This window comes from Schistocerca piceifrons, chromosome 2 (assembly GCF_021461385.2).
Source record: "Schistocerca piceifrons isolate TAMUIC-IGC-003096 chromosome 2, iqSchPice1.1, whole genome shotgun sequence".
Taxonomy (NCBI): Eukaryota; Metazoa; Arthropoda; class Insecta; order Orthoptera; family Acrididae; genus Schistocerca; species Schistocerca piceifrons.
In genome coordinates, this window is record NC_060139.1 from 717250078 (window position 1) to 717269702 (window position 19625).

Genomic DNA, 19625 nt, shown 5'->3' on the forward strand with positions numbered 1-19625 from the left:
GACATATGTTTTATGCTCTCAGTTGTATAATAAATGAATTGTGTAATTTTTAATTGTGTAGACTTGATGTTTGCTCTTTTCTGCATTTATATAGGAGCTGATGAGTATCCTGGACCTGTAAACTGGACAAGACCTTATTTCGACTGTGGTCGCTCTAATAAATGGTTAGTGGCAGCTGTTGTGCCCATCGCAGATATATACCCTCGACATACAGGCTTCAGGCACATTGAATACCCTAAGTAAGTACTAGACAGTGTTGCCCCCCCCCCCCCCCCCCCACCAAAAAAAATAAAAAATCACTGTTATTTCAAACATACAGTGCTCAATATTTATATCTCACATTTATTCCTTGCAAGGTACACAGCTGCTGCTGTTCTGGAATTGGATTTTGACAGAATAGATATCAACCAGTGCCCAAAGGGAAAAGGAAACGATGGTCCAAATCGTTTTGCAGACACAGCCCGCTGCAAGAAGGACACCACTGAGGTATGCTACTTCACTGTTTGTTCATCTGCAAATTTTTTAGCTTCTGATGACAAAGCTAAATTTTTTTTTGTAACATAAAAAATTAACTAATAAATCCTCACACTCTTTTATAACAATGTTTTTTTCTTTACTAAGGTTTCCTTCTCCTATAACCTAGTTTTCCATTTAATGATGAGAACCATCAGGTAATAAGAAATAATGTCAGGATTCATGTATATTATGAATTATGTAAATTGTGTAAGTGTAGTTCGTAGGTGGAGTGACGCAAGCAAGGCGAGAGTACTTGAGGAAATGCACAAGTATGCAAGTGGCTTTTTGCTTTTTGTGGTGAGTCGGTTTGTGGAGTAGGGCTTGTGTACAAGGCACTCACAATTTTGATACATGTGCTTGACAGTAAGAAAGAATGCATTGAGCATAGGTGGAATTTCCTTTTCTTATATGATATGGGGTACAAAGTAGGACTTGGTTTGTGTCATTTGTTTCTGTCCTAGTGGAATTTTGAAATGGCATGTCTCCATACATGGCATGTGACTGCTTTGAGTCCATGGTTTGTTAAAATGGGACTTTAATTTGTGCATTATCACATGATGATTAGGTTTTAGAGACAAGCCACATAGAACTTCTAGGAGGGAAACTTCCCTCATGTGAGATTATAGTACAGAAGGAGAATTTGATATAACAGGAAATTCTGTGAGTTACAACTTGGTGGAATTCTTGAGAACACGTGTTTATTTCTGAGCAGTTTTTTATTGTTGAACACTAAAGTGATGCAATTTGATACTTTGGAGGCTTGAGCCAAGTGATTTGCCAATCTACAGTTTTATGGATGAAGCAAAATAAAAAGTGTTGTCTTTTTTAAATAGCACCCTACACTTTTTATTTGGTAAACCACTTCCACTCCTCGAGACCTGTTCAGAAATATACCACAGTGTACATTTCGTCTAAGCGTGACATTATTAAAAACACAATACAAAATCGACTATTAACTCCGCTGTAGCAGCACACAGTACAGGTACCCAAGGTAATGTAACTCACCCACTTGCTGGTGTTGACAGTAAAAACTGGAAACACAAGGAAAAAGCACACCAGTCATCCATTCAGCCTTCTTCAGTTGAGGGTTTGTGGGAGTAAAATATATACCAATGGAGAATGTAAGTTAGCAGAACAGTAAAACAATAACTTTGTTTCCACTTGTGTACTTCAACTGCAGCAAATGAACAAGTGAGCCCAGGTAGCTGTATTATGTGCTAGTAAGGAAGAGTTTGTCAATTTTGTGCCTTTTTTTTTAAATGTTTACATGTATGACACAGTATGATATGTTTCATACCAGATCTTGAGGAGAGGAAGTGGATTACCAAATAAAAAAAATTAAAAATGCAGGGAGCTATTTAAAAAAAGGCATATTGCTGTTCATATCTCTATAATGAACAAATGTACAAGAAAATCAAACAATGGAAACTCCAGGTAGGAATATCAACAATGTAGAAAAAGATAGATTGCTACTTAGTATAAAGATGACACTTTTAAGTTGCAGACAGGCACAATTAAAAGAGACTTACAGGAAGCTTTCAGCCACAGCCTTCATCAAGCAAAAAAGAAACATACACTGTTCATACACACAAGCAAGCACACCTCACACACACGACCGCCAACTCCGGCAGCTCGGACCAGAATACCACTGGTGTGTGTTTCGCATTTTCTGGTGAAGGCTGTGACTGAAAGCTTTGTGTAAGTGTCTTAATTGTTACTGCCTGCAACTTAAAGATGTCATCTTCACGGTAAGTAGCAACCTATCTTTTCCTACATTGTAAATGTACAAGGAAGACAATGATGCTGGTTAATGACCACTAGTAGCTAAACATCTTTTGCATGAGACATTTTTTTATTTTGCTGCTGAACAAAAAGATATTAGAGATGATTGAGATAATGAGATACCATGTATACATATTTTTAAATAATGGATTACAAAGACAAAGCACAATGTATTTTGAGAGATGAATGAATATGTTCGGATACAAGTTCAATTAAATATCAGAAGAAGCATTTTCCTTAAATGATTTAAAAAAAAAAGAAAAGAAAAGAAACTTTTTCTTTCTTTAAACAACTACAGCATTCAGTTATTATGTCACTTCACACAGAGAGACAAAAATTATAACAATTCCTGAGGTTTCATAAAAACACAGCTTGTTCCGATTCTGTGTTTTAACACTTTACTGAGGACCAGCCCTGTAGAGTTTGCATAAAATTTCATAATGTCTAATAGTCATTTGTTGATACTGTTGTGTGCAGCATGATGTACTGAGTGTACTTTGATTTATTAAATATACTGATAGTCTGGTTTCACATTTACTATTGAAAAAATTACCAAAAGGTGTATGAACCCTTAAAAACCCAATAGTGGCAATAAAACTAGGAATGATTATGCTGCAAGCAAGCTAAATAATAGAAATGCTAAATTACACTGTTGTGCCCTTAAAAGATAAAATGTAACACATTTGAGAGTGAAATATTATAAAGTCTATAAAATAATGATAATTGTCATGATTATGGTACTATACTATATGCAATGACACCACAAAACTACACATTGATCATGTATATAATATATACACTGGTTCGTACAGTAATGGATTTCTGTATGTTCAAAAGCAAGTCTTTTGTATTTGATTTAATTTATTTATTTTTTGAAATAGTGTGTGTTGTTGCAACAGATAAATGATAATGTAAGGGCAGATCATAAGACACTGATTGGAGAAATATCTCTCTCTCTCTCTCTCTCTCTCTCTCTCTCTCTCTCTCACACACACACACACACACACACACACACACACACACACACACATATGTTCTAAAGATTAGAATACCAATGTTTGTTGACACCATCAAGAGAGAATTTCAAAAGGTGAATGACACCATATTTGTGTACACGTTCAGTCAGTGCTTCATCAAATACACTTAGTGACAGTACCCAATCATTCCATAATTTAACAAAAAAGATTTCAGCCAGCTCCAGTTGCAAATCATTGTCTATAGTAGCAGGTGTAATGAGGTCAAGAAAATTATGTTATTTATTGTTAAATAGGTTTTGCATGGATTTTCACATCTACCTAAATGTTGTAAGTGATTTTTCATTAATGTCTGTGACATGCTTTTTTTTCCCCCACCTAGTACTTGAAAGTATACAGAAACAAGAAACTATCATGTCTGTAATGTAGATTCAACACAAATGTAGTGTATATTTACAACAATGGAAATATGATAGAAACAAGTTGTATTGCAAAAGCTCGCATTACTACATTCCTATATTTATTAAAATATTAAATGTTACTAATTTTTCATTTTCATTGTTTTGCTGTGTTTCAGAGTAATTTTTTCTTACATTCCATTAATTTCATTTTTTCCACCCCCAGTGTGAACCAATTCATGGCTGGGGCTTCAGGCGTGGGGGCTATCAGTGCAGATGCCGACCAGGATTTCGCTTGCCCAATGTTGTACGTCGACCATATTTAGGTGAAATCGTGGAGCGTGCCTCTGATGAGCAGTACAGTAATGAATTTGATTGTCTCAAGATTGGATGTAAGTATTTCGTAATGTGTTTGTTTCACAGTGTAACTATAAATATATTCATATGAAGTAAGAATTTAATGAAACAGCATTCTCACTCTTGTATCATCAAATTCCAACTGCTTTGTATTCTTGTGAGACAGGCTTATCTTTCACAAATGAAACTGGTGTTAAAATGCCATAGATTGTAAGTGTTTTTAGTTAATATACTGGTCTGCTTTATTGTATTTAACGTAGTCACAGAGGGCATTGAATGGATCATAACTGTCAAAGCATCCTCACTGCTCAGACTACCAGGTCCAAAGAGTGTGGAGCATAATCAGTACCTTGGCAGAGTTTAGGCTCTCTTTTTTTAATTACTTTTAAATGTGGAACTGGACATCTGCATATTCATTATTAAACCTATTCCTGCATTACCCATATTTGATTTTGTACTTATAACCCTGGATTCACCTGACCATAAGCCTTGTTCCTCCTGCCACCGAACTTCATTAATTCCCACTGTATCTAACTTTAACCAATCCATTTCCCTTTTTAAATTTTCTAACCGATCTGTCCGATTAAGGGATCTGCACGCTCCATTCTCTAGAATGCCAATTTTGTTTCTCCTGATAACGACATTGTGACATTACTGACTTATAATTCATAGCTTCAGCTTGGTAACAGCTCCTCTTGGTCACCTTGAAGCTGGAAGTTCCCATCAGTATGTACTGGTGGCATTCAAAAATGTACTTGACACCAACAATTTAGTTGACATTAATGTGTACTTTATTCCCTGTGGAGTTCACTGATTTACTACAGTGATCAGTTTTTACACTACAAAAAATATTTAGAGCAAGTTTACAGATCACTTTGTGCAATCACAGTGATAAAGTTATCAATGGGGCAGAAAATAGACAGTTCACATTTATCTACAAAACGACACAGTTCACATTTAGCACAGTCCTTTTTCAGTTTATAAAATATAATTACTCTTTGAGATGGTTCATTTAAATGAATCCATGAATTGATTTACTGAGCCCAACAATAGCTAGTTTCAATGATAATAACATTACACCCTCCTGACAAGTGCAACACAGTTCAATCACAGTGTTCATTAATTAGAGGTACTGTAATCAGAGCAAATGCTTTTACACTTTAAAGTTCTTGAATTTTGCTGTGAACATATTGTGTATTCTCATGTGCAGAATCTATGTAATTATGGTTTGAGTAAAACACAGAGAGCACCTCCAAGATACGTGTTAACTATTCACTTTCAAACTGCAGACTGACTTTCGGCTGATGCACAACTACTTATAGACAGGTGTAAGAATAAATTGATATTTTGATAGGTATACAATGCTTTGAAAATTTTCGAGGTTGGAGTCCACTGTTTTTGAAGATCTACAAGTACAGATGGAATTCTGCATTACAGATGATGATGCTGGTTACAAATTTATAAAAGTACGTTGACCCTATTTTTCTTCTGTATTGTGAATCTCCACATTTAATTGAATAGGTGCCATATTCCAAAACAAAATCAATTACATGATATTGTTAATAAGTGAGTTAATCAGTTAATGCTGTATGTTAAACTTAACAGAAAATTTAAGATAGCATAAGTAAGAGTCAGTGTCCAGAATCTAGCAGATTTTAACAAAATCTGCAGTGGCAAATGGTACTGGTGCTGAATTTCAGTTTTAATTGTTCTGAAGATAATTAATTAATTTAAAATACTTTACAGGAAAGTGGAAATGCTTAATTTTCAAATGGTGTAGATCACTCCTGGGTTTTTGTTTGTAGTGAACTATTGTGATAACTTCAGTTATCTGTAACTTTTAATTAACAGTGCCCTAATGAAAACTAATTTTACAAATGGATCAAAGCTCTTCAAATAGGAACCTGAATATAAATAAAAGTTAAAATAAGTCTAAATAGGATTTTAAGAATTTTAAGGAAGTACTGTGTGTGACTTGGTAAATGTATTGGAAGATAAAACTTTGCAAAAAAAAAAAAAAAAAAAAAATTGGTAATTGTTACGGATGGAGAAACAACCACTGGAAACAATCCACTTGTTTGTCACAATGTTTTTCAAAAACTTGAAATGCATGTAAAGCATGAAGTTCCGTTGTGAGGGTGTTTGGCACTCATATATTCTTTTGTATATTTCATGGTATTTCTGCAAGTATCAGACTGCTATAAGTTACAGTTTGGCTCATCTGCTGACATGTAAAGCGTGGGGTGTTGCACCGGTTGACACAGACAAAACTTTTTCAGTCTAGTAGTATCTTGCCCAGTGGGTTACTATTTATGGATTCCGGATTCTGAAACACTGATATACTATTATTTATGCCCATGAGTTGACATTTCTTTGTTTCTGTTCTTACTTTATAACCCACCTAGTGTTTTTAAATGATAATTAATGATGCTGTATTCTTTCCTTAATCGAAGCTTAAGTGAACTTCAGACATGCAAATATTTTTGGTTTCTGTATCATGTTTTGTATTGTAGGGGTCCATAAGATGCCTGTGCAGTGGGAACGTGCAGACCCTAATACACGTGAGATGTACTTAGAGCGTTTTTATGAATACCGTAATTTTTCCACTGGACCGGCTGCAATACATACTAACAAGATGAACATTGATGAGGCACTTCGTTTCATACATGGTGTTAATCCAAAAACTTGTTCACGGTAATCATGCATAAAAGTACATTTAAATACTTACAAAATATTTGAATTTGTGTTTTCTCTTTACATTGTTCTGCTAATTAGATGAAGTGCATTAAATTACATAATTATGATCAATAATAGTAATGCCTGTTTGATTGTATCTTTTATAGATATACAAAACAAGAATTGACGTTACCTGGGGATTTTGCTAGCGGAGCAGAGGAGCAGTTTGTTAATGAAGCTAAAATGGCTGTCCGTTTGGCAAATTTCATTAGCGCTTTCCTGCAGGTTAGTTATTTGAAGATTACATTTGAAAAGATATTTCATCGTACAAAATTTTTTCCAAACTGACAAAGCTCTTATATAAGGGAAGTTTGAAAAGTTTTTGGAATGGAATGGAAAGAAATGAAGTATCTCAATGAAACTTAATTTTTCAGTGTAGTTTCCCTGTACACTAATGCACTTGGTTCAGCGATGTTCCAATGCCTTGATCCCATCTCAAAAATTAGATCCATCCTAGCAAGCAAAATGCCCATCAACTTTGGCTGTCAGTTCTTTGTTTGAAGAGAATCTTCACCCACCAAGGAAAATTTTGAGCTCGGGGAAGAGGTGAAAGCCTGATGGAGTCAAATCAGCTGATGTGTCAACAAGAAGATGATCTATCAGAATAATCCTTTTGTATCTCAAAAGACTTACACCAGACCTTCCAGACTGATATTACCATTGCTTTCTTTGATAGTGGTAAGTCAACATTATTCCAATGCTTTGACCTTTCTTGTCTTTTGGGTATAGCAGTTCACTCAAATTTCATCTGTGGTTGCAGACCACTTCAAAAAAATCTTGTTGGTTGCCGTGAAAATGCATCAAACATTGTTTGGTTGTTTTCATTCTGATTCGTTTCTAATCCTGTGTTACGATTTATGGCATCCACCTAGCAGATAATTTTCTCAGATCCATTTCCACTGTCTGATGTGAGATGCCCAATCAGATGACATCCCTACAGCTTCATAAATTTTTCGCACTTTCAGTCAGCAATCCTCCATGACCATTTTATGCAGTTTTGCAATAATTTCTGGTGTAGTGGCACATCTTGGTCGACCACTACACATGTGATCATCTGAGCTGCCCCAAACAAATTCAAACTCATTTGTTCGTTTGGCAACAGTTGAATATGAAGGAGTAGAGTCTGTCTGTGTGTTCTAAAAATTGGCATGAATCTACATTGCTTTCATAACTTTCTTTACAAAGTACTTAATCACTGCTCCGAATATCAGTTTTTTCCATTCTAACAAATCATGACACAGGAACAATGCCAGAGACACATCCACACCACAGATCTCTACCCAGAGCACCAACACATCACGAGCTTATTCATAAAGGATACTCGGTTCTTATGCAGGAACCTTGTTGCATTAGAGCTGATGTCTGGTGGTGGTTCTTTAAACTTCTCAAACTTGTCTTGTACATTTCCACTGTTTCCTACCTCCTTACTGTCTCCGAGCAAGTCACTCTATTTCTCTAGATCAGGGTCAGCCACAGTGTCCAAAACTGTGTGGGTGCACATGTGCTGCATACTTGAAGACCGAGGCTCAGCCTTTCTGGGCACTACTCAGTATATCTTAGCTTTGCTTGGTCATTCTTGGAAGTACTTGGTACAGCACAACATTTCATTTAGCAGTATGGCAAGACAGTTTTCTATTGGCAAGACTTCTTCAGTTTGACAGAGTTGTGGAGTCAGCTCCGTTCATCTATCACTGTTTGTCTGTGCTATACATGAAGTTCATAGGTCCAGTGGCTGTTTGCACAGAAAGAAACAGTCTAGGAATCTATCATGAGAAGAGAAGTTTGAGAATTCTCAGAACCTATTATGCAGTCATATAATCAACGTGTACCATAGACTTGCTCTGGAGTGACATTACAACACCATTCAGAAAGAATTAAAGCTTTAGTGGATGGTGCTTGAGCAAAACATTACAGCAATCGACAGGTGATTTGTACAGGATTCTTTGTTCTGTTGATCAAGAAGGACTTTGTGCTAAGTTTTCTGGCACAGAGCACTTGATAAAATTGGTGGTACGAATACAAAGTTTTCGGAAGTCATACACAGTATTATACTGCCTGTTGCAAAAGCTCTTGATGGAATTAATCGAAGAGTGTTAAACACTGCATGTATTACTGAAAAGTACATTGGTTAAGTTTAGGGGCATGCATGGGAATGAATTTTCAATTAACTCCTGCTAAATTATTGAATTTCTGAAGGTAAAAAGAAAGTAGGAATGAAAATTAAGAGCTTCCAGAATGAATTGCAGACCTTACATTTTACATGGACTTTACTGCACGCTGCCCACAGTAAGACGTTGCAGTGTGAGAAAGAGCATATTTCTGATTTTGCTGGGATGCATTTAAAAGGAAAATAGCATTACAGAAGGACAAATTCCAAAAAAAGCACTATATGTTTCACTAAGCTCACTGGTGTTAAAGAGTACATGAGTTTTTGAGAATTCATTGTGACATTAAAAAAATTAAAGGATAGTCTTCCAAATATTTTGAGGACACTGCCAATTGCGCCATCTGTTTTTGGAACCATTTGCTTTCTTAGTTGAAAGCACCCATGAGCATGTGTAGATGGAACTCATCAACCTGCAATAAAATTCCCATTTATAAGACAAATTATTTTGCGTTAAAACTGCCCAGGAGTTCCTAAAATTTTTCCTCGGGAAGAGTTTTCACATCTCCATGATGACATTGCAAATGTGATATATTATTCCAGTCAACATACGTGCATGAAAGGCTTCTTTAGATCATGAAACTAAATATGTCATGATTATATAGCAGTCTGAATGACCAAAAAATGCAAAATTGTGCACATCTGTCAGTGTCCCAAGCGTTTGCATCAGCTAAAAATTTTATTTCTTCAGTGGGACAAAAATAGTTAAATAATACTGAAAATTTGTTTTGTTTCTGATCTTTGTTGTCTCTCTTTCATTTTGGCCTTTTGAATTCCCTTCTTTCTAACACTTCTCCATAACCCATTTTTCACTTTTACCTCAGTTTTGTCCATTACTGCCTGTGGAATCCCAACTCCCTCTTTTTCCCTTTCCATTAAATTAAATTGTCATACAGGTAAATTTCATAATCTCTGTGTGATATACACAATATTGCAATTATTGTGTTTACCCGAGTAGAAGATGACTAAGCTCCCCCCCCCCCCCCCTCCCCCTTTTTTTAAGATGCTCCACAAGAAAAATTTATTTTTAAACATATTCTGATTAATCAAAATTACAAACTGTTTTATATCTAAAAACAAAGATGATGTGACTTACCAAATGAAAGTGCTGGCAGGTCGACAGACACACAAACAAACACAAACATATACACAAAATTCAAGCTTTCGCAACAAACTGTTGCCTCCTCAGGAAAGAGGGATTTTTGAGGTTTTGGAGGGAGTGGAGCTGGAAGTGGGAGATTGAGTAGATGGGAGAGACTGGGTTTGTGTGCAATGAGAGGTGGTTGAGGTTTGCTGGAAATGTTGTGAAGGGTGAGTGAGTTGCCTTTCCGGAGGTGGGAAACCAGGAGATTGGATAGTTTTTTGAGGTGAAGGGTGGCATGCTGTTCTAATTTGCGGTTGGCCTGTAGGAGGATGCTCTGAATAGCCGGTGTGAATGTGGGAGAGGAAAGATTGAGGACTTTTATTAAGGATAGGAGTTGACGGGTGTTTTCATTGGCTGAGTTGATGTGTAGGTGAAGGATTAGGTGGGTGAGGGCAATGGATTGTTCAGTTTGGAACTGGTATAGGGACTGATGGAAAGAAGGGTTGCAGCCAGAGAAGGAAACTTTAAGTGTGAGGCCTTTGGGGGTTATGCCAAATGTCAGACAAGCCTGAGAAAATAGGGTGAAGGCATGTTTGCGGAGGGAGTGTAAATAAAACTTAATGGGGTCGTTGTGGGGGTGTTGTGAGGGTGACATGGTATTAGAAGGTGGAAAGTTTAACATGTTCCTGAGGAGGCAACAGTTTGTTGCGAAAGCTTGAATTTTGTGTGTATGTTTGTGTTTGTTTGTGTGTCTGTCGACCTGCCAGCACTTTCATTTGGTAAGTCACATCATCTTTGTTTTTAGATATATTTTTCCTACGTGGAATGTTTCTCTCTATTATAACCATTACAAACTGTTTTTATTGACATAAAGTACCTGCCAAAAAGTTAACATTATACCTATTCTAAACTTATGCCATTTATAGATTGTCTACATTTTTATAATACTAGGAGAAGTAAAATAAACAAAAAGGAATAGTTTACATTAATTTTCAAAACATTTTCTTTTCTAGCTTTTTTGCTTACGAACCCTATAGTCTGTGGTATCACTATTTTTAATCATCATCATCTGTACTACAGCTGTGAAACTTGTATCTTCGAATCTATTGCTATTTCTGAGGTTGCCGTTATGGTGGATCCTGAGAACACAGCTGTTTTCTTCTGAGTACACATTGGACTTAGCTTCTATAGTGATGTAAGAATGTTCAGTGTCTCTTGTTTCCAAACATATCGCGTGCCCACTGCTCTATCATTGGCTGTGTAGAATCGGCAGCTGAGACATCTCAACACATCTCCACTCATTCCTCTCATACATCACAGTGACAACAACAGTGCACCAAGAAACATATAAGAACGCCACTGGCCTCTATCAAGACTTTTACTATCTCCTGCATAAAGGAATACTACTGTCTAATGTTTGTCCAGTTTTAAAGGAAGTTCAGTTGCGACTATAAATGGTTTCAGGCAGGCTGCAGTATAGATACGGCAGAGGTTCATAAAAAGCGAAGTACATGGTACAGGGTCCCATGGTTGGCAACACGATGAAATTTGCTGCTTGCCTCCCCCCCCCCCCCCCCTTCCCTCCCCACCAGCATCCTAGCTCGCAGCCAAGCTGATGTCACTGTTCCCCCCCTCTAACCCTTCCATAGTACTGAGCTTGAGCAACTGTGAAAAGCAGATTGCAATATCTTCTGGTGTGCAGGTCATATGTAACAACACTACATTATACTTTAATAAAAAATCGCAGTTACGATTCAGTCTCATTCTAGAACTTCTGCTCATCCCACAATCTAGTGGTGTTGTTGGTGCTATCGCCATGATGGGTGTTGCCATTGTAATTTATTCTCACAATAACAATTGCAGTCAGTTTAATATGTTTCCTTTCCTTTGTTAGAGATTTCATTTGGGATTAATTTTCCTTCATGTCACCATGTTCTAAAGCTGATTTAAAGCTGGTATCAATACATGAACAGTGACTGAATTTCTTTTCACAATCTACTTAGTTTAATTCATTGTAATCTCTCATAATCATGTAAAACACTAGTCTGGGTTCTGAATCAACAAACTTAATTTCTGTTTTTGAGGATCACCTTTACTTAAAAATCAGCATTATTGTTTGTAAACAGTACCCATACGTGTATGAGAATGTTTGTTGCAAACTTGTTCAACAATTTAATAATAGTTCCTCCTGCATTTCACAAAATTGTCAAATTTTAATCAGAGCAATAGACTGTTGAAGTGGCTAGTTTATAGTTTCTCACATATCTCTTGCACTAGTGCTGTGCGAGTCCATGTCATGTGCTTATTTGAGCAACATCAATACTGTGTCAAGCACTTTGGCATATCAGGAAATCTTGAGCATGATGGAACATGAGTATTGTTTAACAAGCCCTGTCCTTCCAAATTCATCACATTAATACTGCCTGTGACCTCAACAGTGAAAGTTTTATATCTAAATGCAAGACAACCTCTATAAATGTAAGACTACCCTATATACTCTACAAAACAATGTAAAGATGTTGACCTGCAATAGTTTAATCTGCAAATAGAAGACGACAGTTTATCTTTCAAATGACAAATTTGGGGGAAAACCTCGTTTTATAATGGGGTAAATACAGCAACTAGTAGACTCCAAAGATTCAAATGATCATTGCCACTTTGTTCTTTCTCTTGTCTTCCTCATTCCAACATAGGAATCTGTATTTCAGTTATTTAAATGTTTCTGAACACTTGCTTGGGGTTAGTGTAACCTTTTCATCTTTGGTTAATAAAATTAAATCTTCAGAAAGATTGAATGAAGACAAATTCTGTTGTCACTCACACCCACAATAGTGTTAACACACTGTTGAAACAAAATCTTGCACGTGATGTGTAAGGAAATTCTCTTACAGTATAAGAGATTTGGGCATGCAATTTAAAAAGACAGCATGAACTAATACAAAAACTGTGAGCTCACAACACGATTTTTATGAGTGTAAATATAATACGTAAGAAAATACAAGTTAGAATAGGGAAGCAAAAACATGATTTAGGATAGTATAACATGAAAATATTTGATATGAATGTCAAAGTTTGATTTCATTTCAAGAAAATTTAACAAATTCAGAATGGTGGTTGATGCTGTATTTGAAAATTTACATCGTTTTCTGAAAATGAAAGACAGAGAGAAAAGGTAAAACACAGTAATGTTTCAGAACATAATTTACTTTAAAGAAACACATCGCATGGTGGGGATGGAAGAAGCTCAGTAATGGACATTCTGTTTACCCATACAAAGTTCTTAAGATATGTAATTAACTTGTTGTTCTGTAATTTAAAGAGCTTTTTATTGCAAACTAATAAATCGATTCCCTGAGTGCAAGAGAGTGTCTTTCACTCTCTTTTGCAGTACATTCTTCCTTGAATTATGTCTGATATTTCAGTGCTAAATTTATCTGTCCTGCTGGAACAAGTGGAATTTTGGCACTTATAAACTAGCAAATATTGGAGATTGCATCTTCCCAAAATGCCTATAACTAATTAATTAATTTAGAATACTACAGAAAAATTGTATTATTTTTATGAGTACACACTTTTGGGCTCTACATAATTAGTGTCTCGAAGCTATAAAACAAAAAGTAAAAAGCACTACTTTCAGTTTTCTGTAATTAACTAATGTTGATTACTTTCTACATTTATTTAGGTTTCTGATCCTAAGGAAGTATATTCAGGAAAGCGAGTAGCAGATAAGGAGCTGACAGAAGACCAGATGATTGCAGAGACACTTGCTCTTGTCATGGGTGATAGCCGTATCTGGTCTGCTGGAACATACTGGGAACGCAACAAATTCACAAACAGAACATTTTTTGCACCATTTGCATACAAGACGCAGCTGAACACAAGAAAATACAAAGTGGAAGATCTTGCAAGGCTTAAACAACCAGGTATGTTTTCTTATATTCAACCTAGTAGCACATGTTATATAAATATTAGGCTGACCAAATGAGATATGTGTGACACCTTTTTTATTTTTGTGGCTGTTTGTAACCATTATTGTTAAGTCATACTGAAAAGCTTTAGTTCTTTATATGCTACTACTATTTGCATGCCATCATAGTTTTTTCCTTCCCTGATACTTTTATCATTTATGCAGGACAAAGACTAGCACTTGTACCTGTCAATAAAATTCTTCTGGGTATGGGACCACATTGCAAAATGTAGAATTCGGCAACATTTGGCCACTGTTGCAAACTCCCTTTCTCATAGTATTTGTTGACTCAACATTGGAGAATTTTACATATTGACAATGTGATCACATAACTTGAAAAATTTTATTAGCACTGACAACAGCCATGGAAACCAACACTACACGTTGTGTATCTATTTGTCATTAGCTCCCTGTCAGGTAGGTCTTATTTTTTAGACATTGGTTTTTTCATGCAGTATGTGTTTTTGCTTCACTACTGTTACTGACATATTTCTTCTGTCTTTAGTAACTTCTTGTCGGATAATTAATGTATCTCAAAGGATAACTAACATATCTTCTGAACAGTACACTACTATTTGATTTTTCTGTTGATCCCATTTCTTTCTTTCAAATATTTAGCAATACCATACCAAAGTGTGAAAACTTCATTCGCTTTTCAACCGTCAGATATTTACAGTCATGGGTGACTGGAATTCGAGTGTAGGAAAAGGGAGAGAAGGAAACGTAGTAGGTGAATGTGGATTGGGGCTAAGAAATGAAAGAGGAAGCCGCCTGGTAGAATTTTGCACAGAGCACAACATAATCATAGCAAACACTTGGTTTAAGAACCATGAAAGAAGGTTGTATACATGGAAGAACCCTGTAGATACTAAAAGGTATCAGATAGATTATATAATGGTAAGACAGAGATTTAGGAACCAGGTTTTAAATTGTAAGACATTTCCAGGGGCAGATGTGGACTCTGACCACAATCTATTGGTTATGACCTGTAGATTAAAACTGAAGAAACTGCAAAAAGGTGGGAATTTAAGGAGATGGGACCTGGATAAACTAAAAGAACCAGAGGTTGTACAGAGATTCAGGGAGAGCATAAGGGAGCAATTGACAGGAATGGGGGAAATAAATACAGTAGAAGAAGAATGGGTAGTGTTGAGGGATGAAGTAGTGAATGCAGCAGAGGATCAAGTAGGTAAAAAGACGAGGACTAGTATAAATCCTTGGGTAACAGAAGAAATATTGAATTTAATTGATGAAAGGAGAAAATATAAAAATGCAGTAAATGAAGCAGGCAAAAAGGAATACAAACGTCTCAAAAATGAGATCGACAGGAAGTGCAAAATGGCTAAGCAGGGATGGCTAGAGGACAAATCTAAGGATGTAGAGGCTTATCTCACTAGGGGTAAGATAGATACTGCCGACAGGAAAATTAAAGAGACCTTTGGAGATAAGAGAACGACTTGTATGAATATCTAGAGCTCAGATGGAAACCCAGTTCTAAGCAAAGAAGGCAAAGCAGAAAGGTGGAAGGAGTATATAGAGGGTCTATACAAGGGCGATGTACTTGAGGACAATATTATGGAAATGGAAGAGGATGTAGATGAAGATGAAATGGGAGATACGATACTGCGTGAAGAGTTTGACAGAGATCTTGAAAGACATGAGTCGTAACAAGGCCCCGGGAGTAGACAACATTCCACTGGAACTACTGACGGCCTTGGGAGAGCCAGCCCTGACAAAACTCTACCATCTGGTGAGCAAGATGTATGAAACAGGCGAAATACCCTCAAGACTTCAAGAAGAATATAATAATTCCAATCTCAAAGAAAGCAGGTGTTCACAGATGTGAAAATTACCGAACAATCAGTTTAATAAGCCACAGCTGCAAAATACTAACACGAATTCTTTACAGACGAATGGCAAAACTAGTAGAAGCCGACCTCGGGGAAGATCAGTTTGGATTCCGTAGAAACACTGGAACACGTGAGGCAATACTGACCTTACGACTTATCTTAGAAGAAAGATTAAGGAAAGGCAAACCTACGTTTCTAGCATTTGTAGACTTAGAGAAAGCTTTTGACAATGTTGACTGGAATACTCTCTTTCAAACTCTAAAGGTGGCAGGGGTAAAATACAGGGAGCGGCAGGCTATTTACAATTTGTACAGAAACCAGATGGCAGTTATAAGAGTCGAGGGACATGAAACGGAAGCTGTGGTTGGGAAGGGAGTAAGACAGAGTTGTAGCCTCTCCCCGATGTTATTCAATCTGTATATTGAGCAAGCAGTAAAGGAAACAAAAGAAAAATTCGGAGTAGGTATTAAAATCCATGGAGAAGAAATCAAAACTTTGAGGTTTGCAGATGACATTGTGATTCTGTCAGAGACAGCAAAGGACTTGGAAGAGCAGTTGAATGGAAATGGACAGTGTCTTGAAAGGAGGATGTAAGATGAACATCAACAAAAGCAAAACGAGGATAATGGAATGTAGTCGAATTAAGTCGGGTGATGCTGAGGGAATTAGATTAGGAAATGAGACACTTAAAGTAGTAAAGGAGTTTTGCTATTTGGGGAGCAAAATAACTGATGATGGTCGAAGTAGAGAGGATATAAAATGTAGACTGGCAATGGCAAGGAAAGCGTTTCTGAAGAAGAGAAATTTGTTAACATCAAGTATAGATTTAAGTGTCAGGAAGTCATTTCTGAAAGTATTTGTATGGAGTGTAGCCATGTATGGAAGTGAAACATGGACAATAAATAGTTTGGACAAGAAGAGAATAGAAGCTTCCGAAATGTGGTGCTACAGAAGAATGCTGAAGATTAGATGGGTAGACCACATAACTAATGAGGAAGTACTGAATAGGATTGGGGAGAAGAGAAGTTTGTGGCACAACTTGACCAGAAGAAGGGATCGGTTGGTAGGACATGTTCTGAGGCATCAAGGGATCACCAATTTAGTATTGGAGGGGAGTGTGGAGGGTAAAATTCATAGAGGGAGACAAAGAGATGAATACACTAAGCAGATTCAGAAGGATGTAGGTTGCAGTAGGTACTGGGAGATGAAGAGGCTTGCACAGGATAGAGTAGCATGGAGAGCTGCATCAAACCAGTCTCAGGACTGAAGACCACAACAACAACAACAACAACAAGAAAACCGAAGCTTTCTCAGGGGGCATTTTATAAGTTACTGCAATGAATAAAGGTAAATTAATTACTCTCTTTTTTTGTATCAGCATAGATTATTTGGCATCTATTTCAATATATGCATTGCTGTTCTTAAATTTAATGGTTTAACTGTTTAAAAGTTGAATGTATTTAGAACCATTTTTTAGATGATGCTAATGGGAGATCCTACTCCATATGTATTAGTTGACTTGTATACTGAAAGATGATCATTAGAAAATGTAGTTAACTATTTGGTAGGTGTAGCTTGAGTTTCACCAGAATAGAATATCAAATTATGGTGCATCATACATTGATAACATAATGCAAGTGGAAGGGTTGTGTGTTGACAGACACGAGAAACTATTTATACCGTATTTCTTGTGAATTTAGATTGGTAGAAATATATCATAGATCTGTTCCAACATTCACTATTCGCCAAACATTAGCTAAATTTTGAATTATTACTTTCTGTGTGTTTTGTCACTGACAGTTTAACATAGCTGTTTAATCTTCACAAATAAAGTTTCCAGGCAGTAAGTGTATATTCTCGAATTTCTTAAGTACAGTGTTTTTTGTTTACATAAAGAATATGTTACATAGCAGTCTTATTTCACATCACCTGTGCTCTGAAATATGTAGTGTGGTGATTCATTTTCAGTATGTAATGTAAGGTTAATTGGACACCTTCACATGTGTTAATTTAATATGAACATATCTTAAATTAACATAAATGATAATCTTCAAGTATTAAAATGTCTTATTAAGTGATATGAAGTATATGTTTTAAATACTCTAAGAGTTAACATCATTTCATATATCCTGAATTACAAATGAGTTTCTTCATCACTCAGGTTTGTGTAACAACGCCCACAATAAAAAATCTGTTATTGTTACCCATGACATTTTTATTTTGTGAAATCTTGCTTTTACCATTTATTGATTGATGTCTATTTTCAGATGAAGTTTATACAAACAATGAGTGGTTCAGATTCTTGAAACAGCGGTGGTCCACAAATTTTGACTCTCTCGAAAAATTCAATCTGAAAATTAAGATTCGCTTCAATGAAATGGGAGAATATTTGAAGAAACACGAACGCTTCCCAACTTTCTACAGGTAATGCTGTTCGCACATACAAAACTGCTAGGTTGTTCTGCCTCCCTTAAATCAAATTCAAATTATCTTGGAGATACCTGTAAATCTAGAGCTGCCATTCACAGTTCGTAGTAGTTAGCATATTTAGAAGGAGCTATCTTTTGTGTGATATATGATGATATTCAACCATGTCAGAGTTTTCAACTTATTGTACTAGCAGCATGTCATCAATGTACGTACCATTTCCTGTACTAGTCATGAAAGAAAGTAAGAGAATTATTGTTTAATTAAAAATCTTCAAGGCATGTATGATATGATGTGGTGGCTCAATACATAAGTGTCAGACTACAAATTCTAAGATTGGGGGTTCGATCATCAGTTCTCGTAGTTCTTTCTGTTACTTGTCACTTCTGGTAATGATTTAAATATGTGAAAAATGCAAAGTTGCACCATGGTTCAGAGTTTTCATTAAAGTGTAGGTCCCACTGTTAACTGGCTGGATAAAATAGCTCATAGGTCAGAAGAAGGGCACCTCCAACAGCACATCACCAGGTAAAGCTCTCCAATGTTCAAACATCATTTGGGTTGAAGAGAGCCTACGTTATTTAGATGCAAAAATTTGTTTTGTAAGTTACTTATTTCTATGAGTGTGCTTCATCTGCTAAACGACAGTTTTGTACACAAAATAGCAAACCAGATATTAGCACCAATAAGGGGCTAAACCAGATTGTTAGAGCTCATTCACATTTGATAATTTTGTGTGGTAAAATAGCAAAATTTGGGAGAATCCAGACTTAAAGAGGCCACTTGTTATACAAAACTACAGCTATAGACAGCATAGATCATATTTACGATATTCTACAAGAAATTATTGTTTCAGAGCCGCCAATTTGGACCACGGATACTGGACATCACCATTCTTTGATTGTGAAGGCAAAGTGCCAAAATGGATAATTACCTATGCAGCACCATTCTTTGGTTGGGACAGTATTAAGAACAAACTGGAATTCAAGTATGTACTGCTAAGGAGGTGTGTGTGTGTGTGTGTGTGTGTGTGTGTGTGTGTGTGTGTGTGTGTGTGTTTTCCGCCACCTTTCCTGACCCTCAACAATAGCACCTCTCCTTCACCAGTCACAATTTTCCTTCATTATATCCATCAACTTTTTGAAAAAGATGTTTTTTTCAGATTAGATGTAATTTATAAATTTTTAGCTGCTTGCACTCTTCATACCCCCCTTCCTCTAGCATAAAACAGGTTTTTAGTAATAAAGCTTGTGAGGGGTGGTGTCAAGACACATGAATAAGGTTTAGTGCCACAAGAGTAGCAAAGAGCCATGACTTCCTTTCAGATGCATACAACAAACACTCTTCATTTATTAAATTATTACCACCAA

The 19625-nt window shown here is 36.3% G+C and overlaps 1 protein-coding gene across 1 annotated transcript in view; it reads left to right on the plus strand.

Annotated features, from left to right (window-relative positions):
• LOC124776257 overlaps positions 1 to 19625 on the plus strand; it is a 62520-nt gene that overhangs the window by 33848 nt on the left and 9047 nt on the right. The window contains exons 4-11 of the mRNA XM_047251140.1: positions 95 to 239; positions 357 to 486; positions 3897 to 4062; positions 6541 to 6721; positions 6871 to 6988; positions 13694 to 13934; positions 18096 to 18252; positions 19112 to 19243. Of these exons, the coding sequence (XP_047107096.1) occupies positions 95 to 239; positions 357 to 486; positions 3897 to 4062; positions 6541 to 6721; positions 6871 to 6988; positions 13694 to 13934; positions 18096 to 18252; positions 19112 to 19243 (1270 nt within the window). The remainder of the gene's footprint in view (positions 1 to 94; positions 240 to 356; positions 487 to 3896; positions 4063 to 6540; positions 6722 to 6870; positions 6989 to 13693; positions 13935 to 18095; positions 18253 to 19111; positions 19244 to 19625) is intronic.